This window comes from Oxyura jamaicensis, chromosome 18, assembly GCF_011077185.1.
Source record: "Oxyura jamaicensis isolate SHBP4307 breed ruddy duck chromosome 18, BPBGC_Ojam_1.0, whole genome shotgun sequence".
NCBI classification, from domain to species: Eukaryota; Metazoa; Chordata; class Aves; order Anseriformes; family Anatidae; genus Oxyura; species Oxyura jamaicensis.
In genome coordinates, this window is record NC_048910.1 from 12,347,714 (window position 1) to 12,363,892 (window position 16,179).

Consider the following 16,179-nt stretch of genomic DNA (forward strand, 5'->3'; position numbering starts at 1 on the left):
TTTCTAGAGCAGCAGCCTTTTCTTTGGCTTTGTTTTGTCCCTGGTCTCTAAAATCTAAAAGCTTTGCTGTTTTGTTGTTGTTGTTGTTTGTTTTAAATCTTTCTGATACTAAGACAAGCAACCTCTTTGTTCTCAGATTATTTGTTTCAGAGCAGTATTTCATTCTGTTTTGTTGCTGTGCATACATGGGAAGAAACTGACCCTTCCCTAAAGAAAGTACAGTCTATACAGTAGTAAACTATTGAACTTAGATAAGGGTTTAAAAGGAGCAAGTACTAGTCATGTTACAGATTGGGCACTGAGGCACACTAAGAATGATGTTGAATTTATCTTGTAAATTTGACTCATTTCAGAATTAATTTGAAGAATTATTTCTCCTTTGTTTTTCAACTTGTCAGGAGCTGTGTTTAAGGAACAGTGAATGCACTGGAGCAAATTCTTTACTTAAGTTCTAATACCGGTTCTGTGAAGTGTGTAACGGCTGTTGCTGGAGTAACAGGGAGGAGAGTGATACTAGCTAATTTTGCTTCTTACTATTTCTCTATGTTGGTTTTGGAAGGGATAGGCTGCTCTACAGATGCTGCAGTATTTTGCTGTTTATTGCAGGGAGCTTATGGAACAACACGGTGAATTTTGTCCAGTCTGTATTTACATGCGAGATGAGGTAAGTCACCAAAACCTTCTTAACTGTCTCTTCTTCTGTCCCTAAAATATAAGGAAAACTTAGCTCCACTTTCCAACCTGGAAAGTGTTTCTTTTGAACTTTCTTGAGAGGGGAAGTAGAAAAATGTTGGTCTTTTGAAAGCCTGACAAGTCTGTATGGAAAAAAGCTTTTTTGGAACATAACCCAGAGCCGTTTAGACCTCTGAGCCCATAAAATGAGCTCAATGATTTGTTTGTGTTTTTCTTTCCAACTTCTTTTAAAGCTCAAGAGTCAAAACAGTGGTTTCATTTTAATAAATATTTGCTTTCCTCCCTGTTTTGATCTTTTGCTGTTAATGTTTTGTTTAAAATTTTGTATGTGTGTATTATGGAATTCGTTCTCTGTAGCTCTCCCCTTCACTTCCCACTGACCTCTGTGGACAGATAGTCTTTATTCTGGAACAGGTCATTACAAGCAGATGGGAAGTGTATGTAATGAAGTCAGCTGTCTTCTAGCTCAGAGATGTTGACTGTGATTTAACTGCGGACATAAAAATAATGCTTTGCTGAAGTTGAATCAGGTTTGGATGTACACATGGGACAGAAACTTATATAGGTCATCTTCAGTGAAGATCCCTTAGTAAGCAGTGAATATGGTAAAGCCAAATGGGTGAATACAGATGTATTCAGGTCTCATTTCCAACTGCAGAAAGAGTGTGCTTTGAGTTGTTTCTGGTGCGGTGTGATGATTATCTTAATATAGGCTTCACTCTAGAAAGAGCTTTTTAAACGCTCTTAGACAGACAGTTACTATATTTTTTTTCTGTTTTTCTTACAGATCTCAGGAAAAGATGAATTAGAGAAGACAACACTGAAGTCACTTGGTCTGAGTGGAGGCAGTGCCATCATCAGGTTGGGAGGAGAAAAGTTTGGGCTCTTTATTTTTCATTTTCATTCTATTGGTGAATATGTTTTCTTTCAAGTACCAAAAAAGATGCATGAAAATAATTCAAAAAGACAAACATCGCTGCGCTTGGTAATTGTCTTTGCCTGCTTATCTGAAACTGCTGCCCACGTGTGCTCACACAGCTACAGATGCTGGCACTGACCAGTGATGTGCAGAATAAAGGGAATTGTTTGCTTCTTTTATTTTCCTTTTTTTTTTTTTTTTTGGAGTGGGGGGGAGGGTTTTTATTGGTACCTTTTTTTTTTTTTTCTTGGTTGTTTTTTTTAATTCCCAGTCCCTGCAGTGCCTCCTGCTGATTGGGATCATGAGGTGGGGAATAGACAGTGACAGGTTTTCTGTGATCATCTAGCCAGTTTTTTATAATATATACAGAAGGTAGGAATGATTAAAAACAGTTTTACAGCTGACGTTTTTTTTTTTTTTTTTTTTTTTCCTGGAAGGCAATTTTCTTCTCTTCCTGTGGGGACGGTTAATTCCCGTTTTGCTTCCTCCCTCCTCCTAACTTCAGAGCAACTGCAACTTGTTCTTTGTAACTCTGGAAGAAGCAGTTTATTAAACTATGGTCTAGCTGTCTCATTTGTGTCTTGGTCATGTTGAGAATTGGGAGGACAGCACTAACTATTAACTTTTTTTTTGGTGTTGTCTTTCAAGGGTTGCCATGAAGAAATTCAATTTGTCTGGTCAGGAGGAAGCTGTGGATGCCATGACACAATGTAATGAGCCAATGGTGAGGCCAGGCTCTATCAGAGGAGCAGAGAATGTGTCCTTACCTCAAATGCACACATTCCCAAAGGACTCGGACCACAGGGATGTGGCCTTGTCTTTAAACTGTTGCACAGACAATCAAGGCTTGATTAGAGAACCTAATGCCCGTGTGGAAGAGCTGCCTCCTCCCTCAGAGCCCAAGTCTACCCCGTTTGTCCCTTTTTTTGGAGATGGACAGCGTCTGGGGGATACTTCTGTGGCTACACCACCTCTTGGGTTTGATAAGCCATCTTCAAAGCTGCCAGCAACTTTTTCTAGCCCTGGAGGCCCTTCTGAGCCAAAGAAGTCTAAGAACAGCCAAGAGCTGCGGAATGAGCAAGAGCAGGTAAGGTAAAATTTGTTTGTAGTGAGGGCTTTGTATTCTGCCTTGCCTTAAGTGGGGAAAGATGTTTCCGTATTTGAGATGCCGCGTGGTTCTTCCCGCTCCACCCCCCCCACTATTTAGCATTGGATGCCTTGGTGACATATAGTTCTGCCAAGTAAGTTCAGTAACTTGCATTTTGGTCTGTTTACTATAGGATATATGAAAGATAGGAATTTATGAATTTGTGCACTGTCCAGAGGCAAGCAAAGCTTTGAACCTTGAGATATCCTTGGTGATTGGTTCTAATGCAAGCAACACAAGTGCATTAGAAACAGCCCAGAAGAGCTTCAATTTCTGCGTCAAATTTCATGAAAAGCTAAATGTATTTTAAAAATGCCCACTTGTCACCTGATCCCTGGGAACTTGGCTTTTTTTTTTTTTTTAGTTGCTATCTACTATGTAATTTTTCTAAAGGTAAGCAGAGTTTTTCCAGACTTCTGTTTTCTATTACTAAGAAAGTGCTTGCTGCTTGTTGTGACTGACTGCCTTCTGATCTGGGAGATGCAAGTCTGGTAGAGTTTTCCACATGGAAAGGGATAACCTTTCTAGCTCGTTGTAGGATTATGTCATAGGAGGAGAAGTGGTCTTAACAGATTTGCTGCAACTTGATCACATACTACGAAGATCTGAGAAGACAGAGCTCCTAACTCTTAGGTTGTAAGGTGTGCCCTATTTCTCATCTAAGATGTCCTGAGGAACACAGAACTTCATAGCAAAGCAATTGTAAAAGCAGCATCCAATGCTGGTGGTTTTTAACATCTGCTTCCTCAGTTCCTTCTGCCTGTGGTCACTTCAACTTACCGTTTCACTGTTGGTGACAAGCAGTGGATTATAAGGCCCACAGATGTAGGAAAGGATTTTTTCAGCTACAGTTGCATCGCTTTTGACAAAATTTAGCTATTTGAAAAATGAGGTCTGGGCATCTTCTCTTCCTTTCAGTCTACCCATTCCTTCTGTAAGTCTTAATTTTTTTAGTATTGCAGGTGATACAGAAACCTTCCTTCATTTTCTCTACTTCTGCTTGCATATAAAAGTATATTCTGTCTTGCTTTAAAGTATCTTGCTTCTTAAAGTCTACCTCTCTTTAACCTTTTTCCCTAGAAAGACAAATTGTGTATCTGCATTGTTAGTGTCTCCAAATTAAAAATAAATCAGTTAAAATTAAAAATGCTTTAACTCATATGTAGATACCAGAATTGATGGCTCAAGAGTGCTATATTGTTGTTAGAGGATGTCTTTGAATGATGTCAAATATACTTTCTCTAGGTCAGCTATATGAAATTGAATGCCCCCAACAAGGATGGGTATGTCTGAGAAGTAGCATAAAAGAAAGTACCAGAGATGTTAATAATGTATCCTTATTAAGTTGTGAATTTGTGTGTTGGGAGTTTCATGTCCCAGGTTCTCTGTGACCCTCTCCTTCCCTTGTCCCTTCACTGCACACATCATCAGGGCTGGATTTAATCTTCAGAGATCTCCTCTATTTCCCAGTTTTTAGTACCTCCTAGAGTTGGAGTTTGGTGTTTATCTTTGGTTCTGATCCAGCCAAGGGATTAAACAAAGGAAAGCCATACGCAGGAAGAAAAGACGCCTGATAAGTTTCCAAGGGCACTCAGTGCAGGAGGAATTTAACAAGGCTATGTGTATGCCCTCTCATTGATGTAGAGATTCTACCTTGGTTGACTTCTTTGTGGTTGTAGTCCATCATTCTTCATGAGTTTCTGAATTGTTTAGGTGGAGAAGCCAGACCCTGGAAAGACTCTGGAACAGTTACAAACGTAGCAGAAAGAGGCCTTGCCAATCCAGTGGTGAATGTTTTGGTATATTAGAAACATGTTTGGGTCCATTTAATCAGTGTTATTTAACCTTTTGGAACAGACTCTGAGTGTGGAGTCCTGAACAGTAGGCTGGGTGATTTGTCCACTGTAATGCGTTGCTTGCTTCAGTCATACTCTCACCTATGAATGATTTGTAAAGGAGCAGTTTCAGTTGTGTCTGAACAGGAAGGAAGGAACGGTGCAAGTGTTAGGTGTTACTTTTCACCAGCGTTGTTGTCTGCACTTCTCCATATGCTGATTGGAGAGACAGAACTAATTTTATAATTTTATTGGCTACAGCTTAATGTGAAGTTGTACTGATGGTCACAGAGCTGAATCACGGTGGCCTAGGGACTCTTGTTTGTGATCCAGCATCTTTCTCAGAATTGCAGTCCAGTTCAAACCACTTAGAGGCACTTTGGGAGCCAGCCTTCCTTCCAGTTTGAGAACAGTTTTGGAAGCAGCTGCAGATTCTGTTGCGGGCGCCCCCCCCCCCCCCCCCCGCCCTGCCCTTGTGTTAAACAGCATGTGATTTTGACTGCTGCTTTCAAGCCCTTTGATCTCTGGTGCATTTGCTGCTGATTGATTACATTTTGTTCCCTCCTCCATTCCTGCCATCCTCTGCTCTCAGCAGCTACAGCAGAGCTGGGCTAGCCACATGGCATCTGCTTTTTGTCCCTTTTCAGTCCTGAGGAAAAAAACAAAACAAATTATTTTTAAACATCAAAGGTCCATTTTTGTAAAAGAATCTTCCCATTAATGCTTTGCCTGTGTGTGGTTTTTGGAGCTGCAGAGAGGCTGGATAAAATCTGTGTTGGCGTCCCTTCATTTCTTAGGATAAAGATGGTTTACAGACAGCTGCGTGCTGACTTTGATGTCAGAACATTAATTATTAGAAGGTAACTTTACACCAGATTCCCCTGGAGATTAGAGCTCCCTGAGGTGGTGGGGAGGAGGTAGATCTGCAGGGAGAGCTTACTGCTGTGGAAAGCACAATAGCCACCACTATGCTTCAAATTAAATAAGGGTTTTCCTCAGCTTACGTGCTTACTTGGGGCCAGGATAGTGACCTTAGACTGAATTGCATTCTTTCTAATGCCTATCTGTGTTGCATAGACTGCAATTACATCAGTTGCCTGGTGGACACTGTTGTGAATAGATGGCTTCAGCCTGCTGGTGAAAAGCGTGTAATGTCTCAGCTTTGGTAGAAGTAGAGACTTCGAAGAACTGATATTTTGGGAAGGTTACAAACCATAATGCAGCATCTTTGGCTTTGAAAGGTATTACTAACAGAAAGATGACAGCAACATGCATAGATTTCCTTCCTTTCAAGTTACATAGTGAAAGGTAGTAACTGCCCTGATGGTGGCCATCTTTTATTACAAGAGATAGCTAGCTACCTTTTGTCACTTGAAGAAAATACCAGATTGGAACTGGAAAGTGAGTTGGTCTACCTGGTAGAGTCTTTTTTGTAAATAGCCATGGGAAGGTATCTTTCAGATTCTGCCTGTACTTCAGTGTTGTTGCTGAGGCTTTAAAGCAAAGCTGTAGTGAGAGTACTTAGATTGGGAGATACCAAATTGGAATAGTTAAGTGAGTAAATGGTAATGGATAAAGAAACGGGATTTTTTTCTGATTGCTAGACTCTGGGCAAGGAATTGGTGGAACAACCTTTCTCTCTGAAGTGTTTCTTATGTCTGTAAGGAGGTGAGATCTATAGTAATATAGGAGTAATATGATGTGGCAGACTTTGCATCCTCAGAGGCATTATGGTTGTGTCTTTTCATTGCTAAGTAGTGCCTAGTAGACACCTTGTGCTGCTCTTCTCTGATCAGACCTTGTCATGTAATTCTGAAATTGAGTTGCAAAAGCATTGAAAAACAAGCTCAAAACACCTCAATTGTTTTCCTCAAAAACTCAATTGTTTCAGCTCTCTCCAGAATTTTTACTGTTACTAGGGGTTAGCTGAAAATTTAATATTAGGAAATTCTTACTGTAGTTGTGTGTTTTTGCAGTCTAGTTAGATGTAAACAGATAAGCTTTTTCTTCTGTATAGAAGAAAGTGTGTTCCTTCATGTTAAGGGGTAGCTAAGTTTTGTGCCAGTTTGGAAGCTAATATAGTCAGTGTTCAGTGTTGGCTGGGGAACAGAAGAAATTATACAGCTACATTTCAGCTCCTAAGCCTGTCTGTGTTGGGCCACTATAGGTATGGTGCAGAGAATTAAACAGGCACATCTTGGCTGAATATAATTTGGAGGGCAAGAACAGGGTGTTTATGTCTAGGAAGAAGTAGTTCTGTGTCACACAGCATGTATGTAGTTCTTCTGGGCTGAGTGACTAGAGGGGGAAGTTCCTGCTGGCACAGTGTGCTATCTGCAGTGCAGAGCCATTTGTCTTAGCAAAGATGTCTGGAAAGCAAGGTGTGAATGGCAGTTCTAAGACAGTCTGGGACGGTGAGCGCACATGAGTGAGTGCACAGCGAGAAGGGGTGACAACTGAACACAGTGGGCTGGGATATAGATCCACGTTCTGCTACATTATCATTTCTGTTGTCTGGGCTGAAGCTGTCTTTAGCCGCTCCCATGGTTTGGGCAGTGATTGATACTTTCCATTTGGAATCTTATTGTTATCATTGGTGCTAAATGATAAGTTTAGGATTTGCTAATGCAGACTTTGTAATTCCACTGTATGCCAGCACCACCTTTCACAACATGCTATAGGGTATGTCTGGTTGGTCTTTTTTTTTTTTTTTTTTTTTCCTTTGGAAGGAGAAGTCTATTTTCAGTATATGTGTTCTGAGTGAAATGAAATACAAGCCTGTTGGAGGAGACTGAAGTATACCTGGTTATTTGGGAGGCCTCTAACTCTCCTCTAACACTGATCTGCCCTTATTGGACCAGCAGATTGCAGCAGTTAGGACTGTTGTGCCACAGGCTCTTTCCCAGAGGGTGGCTCTGTATGCTCAGGATCATTTCATGCAGGCAGCTCAGGGAGTTCTGCAGCCCTGGACATTCCTCCCCTGAGTGCAGGGAAAGCTGCAATCAGGGTCCTTCACCCTCTAGTTAAAGCTGACTCTGCTCAACTTTCTAAATGTAGCCAAGGGTCCCACCCATACAACCTCGCTCTTCTAATTTCTCAAATTACCCTTTAGTGCCCACAAATAGAGTGAACATTGCCTTGTAATTTGTGTCCTCTCTTTTGACAATTGAGGGAGACTCCTTTGCTTCCCAAGGGGACTGTGCTTGGGGGAAGGGAGAATAGATGGAACAGATGGCAGGAGGACAGGACATCTAGGCACTCGTTTGGATTGGAAAGAGAATATAAGGCAATATATACTCTTAATATTGCCATATGTATGTGTTAGTTCATAGAACCTAGGGTTGTGTTAGGCTGGCAGCTGACTATAAAGAAATGCTGTATCAACTACCAAAATTTTTGTTCTGGTGGGCCTCTCCATTCGTGGACTCCTTCCCCCCTGCATATCCTATAGGCTGTAGCACAATATTCTGTTTTCAAGCTTTGGGCATTTACAAATTTCTAGAATTCAAAAAGTTTAAATTGTTCAAGGTCCAGTAGGTGTAATTGTCTCTTGTGTATTTGACTCCTGATGTGGTTTATATTCAGGTACTGACACAGCTGCTTCTTTTGATGTCAGGGATAGTATCCAGTATCTAACCCCTTCTAAATTGGAAGGGATACATAGTGTCAGTCTCCCTTCAGAGATGCTGAACACTGATAGTTTTGGAGTGTGTGTGTGTGATTCTGTGTATGCGTATCTGTATTCATATACATGTGTGTATGTATACAGATATATATAAAACTGCAGCCACAGTTATAGGACAGGACACAATTGGGCTGAGAGGTCTGCCGTCGTGATATCCCACTGCCAGCAATGGTCTTTGGAAGCAGGGGGAGCAGAGTGGCCAGCCTGCCTATGCCTTACAAGTGAGAGGGCTATCTTGAAGGTCTCTGTGCTGTTTGAACAGCCTATCCACAGCACCTGTGGTGTGGGGAAAGTTGCCAATAAGTGTAATTAGTACCTTTATTGCGGCTAATGCATACACTGAAGTGCTCCCCCACCATCTGTCTGCTTTGCCTACAACAAAGATTAATTTCTTTTTGAAAAGGGTTTTGCTGTCTAAGGGAACTTTCTGTGTTGGATGACACAGGATACATGCCAGAAGCCAGGTTAAAAAGTTGAAATGTATAATGAAAACCTGCAGTGACTCAGTTCAGAGAACTCAACAGGTCAAAGGATGGCTCTCTAGAGTACAGAAAAATGGATTGAGACCTAGTACCCTTGGCTCTGTGGACAGAGAATGCAAAGCCAAGAGAACATAAAGCATGATGACAGGCAGGAATACTTGGCAGATGAACTTAAAAGGGCAGTTTATAAGCAGTAGTACATAGAATAGCACCTGTAGTAGTTGTGTACTGCCTGTAGAATGGTAAGAGAGTGGAGTAGAGAGGTAAAGTATGATTTTAGGATAGGAATGCTTATAACAAGGTTGTAACTACCAAAATATCATTGTGCTGTTGTGTCAGTGTAAAGTTCCCACATGCCCTTCCTGGAGAGGAGTCATCTCTCCTTACATTACCTGACTGCTGAGGTTGTTACCCTGTCTTCCTTTACAGACAGGAGAGTAGCTGTTAGGGTGTGACTCATCGAACAATATGGGCTTCTACTGCTTGTTGGGAGGAATTGTGTCACAGACTCTATCAACTATAAAAAATAACTAGTCAAAACAATGGCAGCTTTGATACAGTCAGTCTGTTCGTATGGTCATGAATTCCACACTAGTAGTTGTAGTTCAGTTTGCAAACACTGTCCTTTTTTTCAGGAACCGTTCAGAATAAGCAAAGCAGTGCATTTGAGACTAACCTACGCCTGTTTTTATTCTGTAGCTTGTGGAACGAGAGCCACTTGTATGTCACTTAGACCTGCTAGAACCACCTCCTGCTGACCTAGATGACCTTCCTGATGATTTTTTTGAAGTCACAGTGGATGATGTACGGAAACGTTTGGCACAACTGCAGAGTGAGAGGTAAATTCCCTTTCTGATGGTGATTGAGTTTGCTTCATATTCTTTTGCTGAGCAGAGTAACACAGTGCCCCTATTGATGGCTGTGATTTCTGGGGAGAGGGTTGTAGGTAAGTTACCGGGTATGGAATTATTGAATTAATGATCAGCACTGGAAATCTCTGCCCTTTATACTGTTTAAGTTCAAGGGCTATCCCATGTTTCTGTGACAGAATGTATGTTTTTGTGTGAACTGGTTGACTATTTGTGCATGAGATAATTGTTTTACTTGGATTTTGAAAATTTAATCATGAAATGTCTGTGATGCCTGTCTGGTGGTAAGTTTATCTGAGAACCTCAAGGTAATGAGGGCCAGGCCCTCTCTAAGGAAGGGATTAAAAGAAAGGTCTCTTTCTCCCTTCTGCATTTAAAAGAGTTACTCAAAGCCACTTAACACACTGTCTCTTTTTCTTCCTTTTCTTCCCCCTTCTTCTTAAAGAGCAACCACTTCTCTATAATTAGATGTGTTTTGATTTGCGAGAGGCCCAAAGCAGTGGTGAGCTCCTGCTTTCTGTTTTGGTCTGATTTTGCGTTTACTACTATGAATTAAATGGCTGGAATTAACAACTAATAATGGACAAAATATATAAGCTCAATGATACAGCTTTGTGAGAATAACTCCCACTGAGTATACTTGGCTGCATCAGAAGAAGCATGGCCAGCAGGTCGAGGGAGGCAATTCTCTCCCTCTGTTCTGCTCTCATGAGACCCCACCCAGAGTACTGTGTTCAGCTCTGGGGTCCCCAACATAAGGACAGGGACCTGTTGGAGGAGGTCCAGAGGAGGGCCACAAGGATGATCAGTGTGCTGGAGCACCTCTCCTATGACAAGAGGCTGAGAGAGCTGGGGTTGTTCAGCCTGGAGAAGAGAAGGCTCCATGGAGACCTTATAGCAGCCTTCCAGTACCTAAAGGGGGCTACAGGAAAGTTGGGGAGAAGCTCTTTATCAGGCACGTAGTGACAAGACAAGGGGTAATAGCTTTAAACTAAAAGAGGGTAGGTTTAGATCAGACATTAGGAAGAAATTATTCACTATGAAGGTAGTGAAGAACTGAAACAGGTTGTCCAGAGAAGCTCTTTATGTTCCATCCCTGGAAGTGTGTAAGACCAGGTTAGGTAGGGCGTTAGGCAACCTGGTCTAGTGGAAGATGTCCCTGCCCAGGGCTGGGGGATTGGAATTAGACGATATTTAAGATCCCTTCCAAACCAAACCATTCTGATTTTATGACATCATAAGCAGCTACTAGCTTTTTCAGCCAGTAAGAAAAGTAATGTATTTTAAGAAACCATATTAAACTTTTATTAGACCTCATCAAAAAAGACCAACTTTGAGAAATTACCCAAATGGAAATAATGTAAAATTACACTTAACCACAAAGCAAGATGTGAGACTCTTTGGGACACACACAAAGAGAGGGAAGAACTACAGGAAGACACTGTTTGAGTAGCTTGCTTTTGAATATTCATGACTTTATTGTACTTAAATTCCAGTTCTGAACTAAAAAGTCAGGTTTGTCTCCCTCTCACAATGCCATTTTGCTGTCAATATGTCCTTAAGGAAATTAATTTCATTATTGTATTTATTTTCAAGAGGATCACAACATTCTTTTAAACTTTACAAGTATTCTGTGAAACTTTGGGACAGCTTACTTTGCACTATAGCCAAGACTGAACTTCTTACTTAGAGCTGTTCCACCTCTTCCCTCTCCCACCCCCGCCCCCACCCCCCAAGGCTTCTGAAATCCACATGTATACACGTATTGGTCTGAAAATTGCTCTGCCAGTTGTGGGTCTGGAGTAGTTAGTGGTTCAAGTGTAGGGTCATTTGGTTGGGGGTTACTGGAATTCAGCCCACCCAAAAAAGATGTCTTTTCCAAATTTGCTGATACTTGTAATCCTTTTTTTCCCCTTGCAGCCAGGGATAAAAATAAAGGCAAGTTGCACATGAAACTGATATCACTTGGCTTCTGATTTAAGCTGGTGAATCTTAGAACCAAGAATTAGCTGCATGCCATGCAATGCTTTAAGTGCAGTTAGAATTAAACTCTAATTTCATAAAGAGCCAAGAATTGGTGTGAATCAGAAATTGGTACACAAAGAAGAGATGGAGTAGGTTAGTTTCATGTTTGTTTTTCAAATTCTGAGTAGCACTTTAAGAGCATCTTTGAATGTGGTGTACCGGCTGACAGTTCTGGGTACAATTGGTGAAGTAAGCCTGTAGTTGTTTTGTTCAGCAGCTGTTCCCAAGATACCTTGATGACTCTCAAAAAAAAAAAAAAAAAAAGTATGTATAAAGAGGTTCAAACTGTTGAGATATAAGAGAGCTTTCAAATAGTTGTGCTAAATTTTAATTATATGATCAAATATTTAACCAAAATTTAGTCTAGTAAATGAGTTATTTGGAATTAAGTGCAAACAAGGAAAAAGATCTACAGCTGAACATGAGATTGAAAGGGATCTGTTGGATCTAAGCTTACTTTTTTACTTAGGAAAAATATGTATTTTTAGCTCTGAATGTACTGTTTCATCTCAAATACTGGCAGATCTTTTTTGCACCTACTATTCTTTTAAAAGACCAGTCTACAATGCCATTTCTTGAATTATCTGAAACTTACTATTTTTGTTTTGTTTCTCTGTTGCTGGTTAATTAACCTGTTAATTATTGTGCCAATATTGTTTTTCAGTAGCTCTTCTCCCTCCCTGAAGTAATCTTGTCCCACGTTAGTCTCTGTTTTATTGGTTTAATAAATCCAGCTCTTCTCACATAATCTCAGCAAATGTTCTGCTGCTGCTCTTAATAGCTTTTTCTGGCACCTGCTTTACTGAACTTAGTTTTAAACTTGTACAAGAAAAGTAATTTTATACAATGCTGTCACTGAAGCTCAAAAGTTCTGTATATGAGAGTGGGGTAGGGAGCTGTGAAAGGTGGGGAAACTGCTGTGCAGGATACATGGAACAATTGAGCAATTTTCATCAGCCCTGCTTGGACATAACACTTTCTTAATAATATCAAAATACATTTTAAAATTTCAGAAGTGACAGCTTGTCATCTTCCCATGTATCTAGGAAACGCCTGGAAGAAGCTCCACTGCTGACCAGTTCTTTGAGGGAGGTTCAGATGAAAGAAAAGATAGAACGTTACCCAAAGGTAACCTTTATTTTTTTTCCAGTCCTTTTGGCTAGTCCAAACTTGGGAATTACATAGATTTGGAAACCAGCTGAGAACAACAGGATCTTCAGTTACTTACGGGAGGACTTTTCAAATTTCTGTCCTTGTTAATTGTTTGTGGGACTTATGTAACAGTGGTACCATGTAAAATCATCTGACCTGTAAAGGTGTGGTTGAGTGGCAGGCAGTACAGGTCCTTTTATTCTATTCCAGATGATGGTTCAAAACCCTTATATGTGCACATATCAGTATGTCAGACTGAGCTTTCCTATCTACCTCTCCTCTGTAAACTCTTAAGATTAAGTGACGTCTCATTACAGGGTAAACGTTGTTAGGGACTGGAGATATCTGCTCTATAAATATGATCCTAATGCAGTTTTTGTCTTCTTATTGCAAAGTAATAAGAGATGAAGTTCTCAAGTTAGGTGCTATCTAACCCACACTGGAAATCAAATGTTACAATTCTAATTTACTTCAGATGTACTGCCTGGGGACTGTCTGACTGGGGGGGTCCTTGCTACTATGGATGCTTTTGTCTGTACCTGTCTGTGTTAAGGATATGGAGTGACTTCATACTTCGTTTGAGCATCACTTAGCACAAGGAGCTCCTTTTCTCTGAATAAATGCTGCTGCATTGTACATTATAGTGTTTCTATAGATCAACTCTCTCAGTCTTTGAAAGACAGACAGCCCAAGGAGCTGCACAGAAATTGCTAGCCTGTATGTTATTTTGCCCATGTAGAGTGAATAGTTCAAATCTCCCTATTTAAAAAGAAACTTGCTCACAAATTTGAAGCCAAGGGCATGCCTTACCAAATAGCTATATGCGACTAACCTAATGTGCTTTGCCTCTGACTAGGTAGTGTTGAGAGTCCATTTCCCAGACCGTCATGTTCTGCAAGGATTCTTCCAACCTAGTGAAACTGGTAAGAGGTATCTCTGCTTCGGTCTGTGTGCCTGCAGCTAACCTCTCTTCTTGTTGGATAGTTGCATGGCAAAGGAGGGGTGGTTCTGGAATGATCTTTCTGCTGTCCAGGGGAGGAATGGTGCTCTGAAAAAGCAGCTGTAGCTAGTTATACTGTCCTTATCCCTGAACTGGATGAGAAGGGAATCTGGGGTAATTACCTTACTTAAGAGGAGTTTATTTCCAGGACTACTTGATGGAGACTGTCAGGCTGTTTGATGGCAAAATATTTGTGCTCAGGAAAGTGTTCCACTTGATTTCCCATTATTTGGGTCAGAATGGTATGTTACTGAGTTATTTTTTTTTTCCAGAGAGAATCTGTAAATGAAGTCTTGGTGGAGCAAGAGAAAACTTTGCATGCTTCCTCTATGTCAAAGCTTTTTTTTGGGGGGGAAGGGGGAGAGGAAACTAGCAACAACAACAAGCAACAAAACATGCACACAAAAAAACAAACCACAAACCTCTCTCCCCGCGCGGGGAAAAAAAAGGAGGAAACAAGATTTACCTACCATAATAAGGATAATGGGCTGGACCTTTCTGCCTCTATCATTTCAGAAAAGGTAGTAAGTTAGACTGCGTACAGTGTAACCCTTACTGTTATTGATTTAGATCCTCATATTCTGAGATGGCAGTGATGCTATTTTTTTGATGCTTTTCTATGGAAGAAAACCTAATTAGCTACTAGTGTCTCACCTGGCTACTCTGAAAATCTTGCAGCTGTTATTGGATTTCCTAGGAAGAACTTTACTGCCATCATTAGATTTTTGCCAGGGGACAAACATGTCTTTTTTTCTCTAAGAAATTTGTAATGGTAATGGGTGTAGTGTACCAAAGGTGGTACATCTGAGTGGAGCAAAAGGTGATCTGCAGATGTTGTAAAGGGCAACTCTGGAGAAACAGATTAGCCCTTCTGCCCAGCATCTGAAGAAACAAATGTAATTCAGCAAACCTTTCTCTCCTCCTTTTTTTACAGTTGGCATTTTGAGAGACTTTGTAAGAAGCCATCTTGCAGATGCAGATTTGCCATTTTATTTGTGTAAGTGTGCTGTTGGTAATACTTGACCTTACTTTACAAAGTCTATTTGTAACTGTGATGTGTATGGGATCTTGTGATGCCGTGAGAGATGACCTGGGGAGGGATTTTTTTTTTCCCCTAAATGTGGCCTCAGAATGCAAAGGAGGTATAATCTGCTCACTTAGCCACATTATGCTTCTGCCTAATAAGAAGCCTGTGTTGGCAGTGTGAAAGTGTCACTTTTTTCTCCCAGAAAAAACAAATGAAGAAAAAAGCAGTAATCCCTCCCATACCTGCTGTGTTTATTGTTTTGTTTGCTGGATGGTCCTGTTTTGTAACTTGTTTTTTTTAACTTCAGTTATTGCACCTCCCAGAGTCATCTTGAATAATGAAAGTTTGACACTCTTTGAGGTAAGGACTCTGTCTACTCTCTGATTCTCTGACTTGCTGCTTTCCCTTGCTGTCATGTGCTTTAGTTACTTTAAAAAGAAGCTGTGTAATGTTATGATCCGTGTAGACTTCTGCTTAGCCAAGACTAATCGAACAAGGTGTTTCGGAGCACAAGCTCCTCACCAGAAGAGGTCCACCTTGTGCAGGAAGATGCACTTTTGTTGTTACGGGGGTGGGGGGGATTCATGTTGTTGTATAGTTACACTCAGTACCTTTATGAAGTCCAAACCATATTTAACCTTAAAACATTATTGCAAGATCTGAGTTAATGACAGTTTGTTGTATCTGTAGTTGACCTAATACTAATATAGTAGGAGATGTAACACTGGATTTGGATAGGTACAGCAGGAGGTAGAGGCTATATTAGACACAAATCTGACCTTTTTGGAAATCACTAGATGAGACTTTAATTTCTCAAATCCATATTCCTGGATGCTTTTCCAAATGTCATATAAGGTGGTCTTGAAGTCTCTGGCTAGAGACTCGGGGCTGTGTAAATCACACGTGCTAAAAAGAGACTGATGGATTAAATTTTGCCAGCCATTTTACCCCAGACTCACCATGTTTAAAATGTGCTGTCATTCAGAGATTTGTAGACATTTGTAACAACGGATTGAAGCTCACTTGCAGAGTAGATGGTCAAGCAGACTGCAGTGGGAGTTTTAGCTTGATGCCCGTAAGGGAGCAGAACAGCAGGGAGGCAGGAGCGGGATGGAAGAAGGGACCTCTTAGGCAGCATGATGAGTTAGGTAGGGTTTAGTATGTCTCTGAAGTTGTTTGTAATGGAGCTTTCCAAATTCCACAACTTCCTGACCAGGCTGTGTGGGTGAAATACAAATGTAGCTGATCGTACATAGGCTATTGAACATTCAGGGAGGCAAAGTGTGGATCACTGTGTTCAGTGGGAAGTCTCCCCTCTTCCTAATACCTTGTTAAGAATTTGTGG

At 40.8% G+C, this 16,179-nt stretch overlaps 1 protein-coding gene across 9 annotated transcripts in view; it reads left to right on the top strand.

Moving 5' to 3' along the window:
- ASPSCR1 (ASPSCR1 tether for SLC2A4, UBX domain containing) overlaps window positions 1-16,179 on the top strand; it is a 55,219-nt gene that overhangs the window by 19,539 nt on the left and 19,501 nt on the right. For all 9 annotated transcript variants that reach the window (XM_035342255.1, XM_035342256.1, XM_035342251.1 and 6 more), the window contains 8 exons: window positions 607-664; window positions 1,481-1,554; window positions 2,261-2,699; window positions 9,461-9,600; window positions 12,702-12,783; window positions 13,664-13,730; window positions 14,742-14,804; window positions 15,142-15,194. In XM_035342255.1, coding sequence (XP_035198146.1) covers window positions 607-664; window positions 1,481-1,554; window positions 2,261-2,699; window positions 9,461-9,600; window positions 12,702-12,783; window positions 13,664-13,730; window positions 14,742-14,804; window positions 15,142-15,194 — 976 coding nt within the window. The remainder of the gene's footprint in view (window positions 1-606; window positions 665-1,480; window positions 1,555-2,260; window positions 2,700-9,460; window positions 9,601-12,701; window positions 12,784-13,663; window positions 13,731-14,741; window positions 14,805-15,141; window positions 15,195-16,179) is intronic.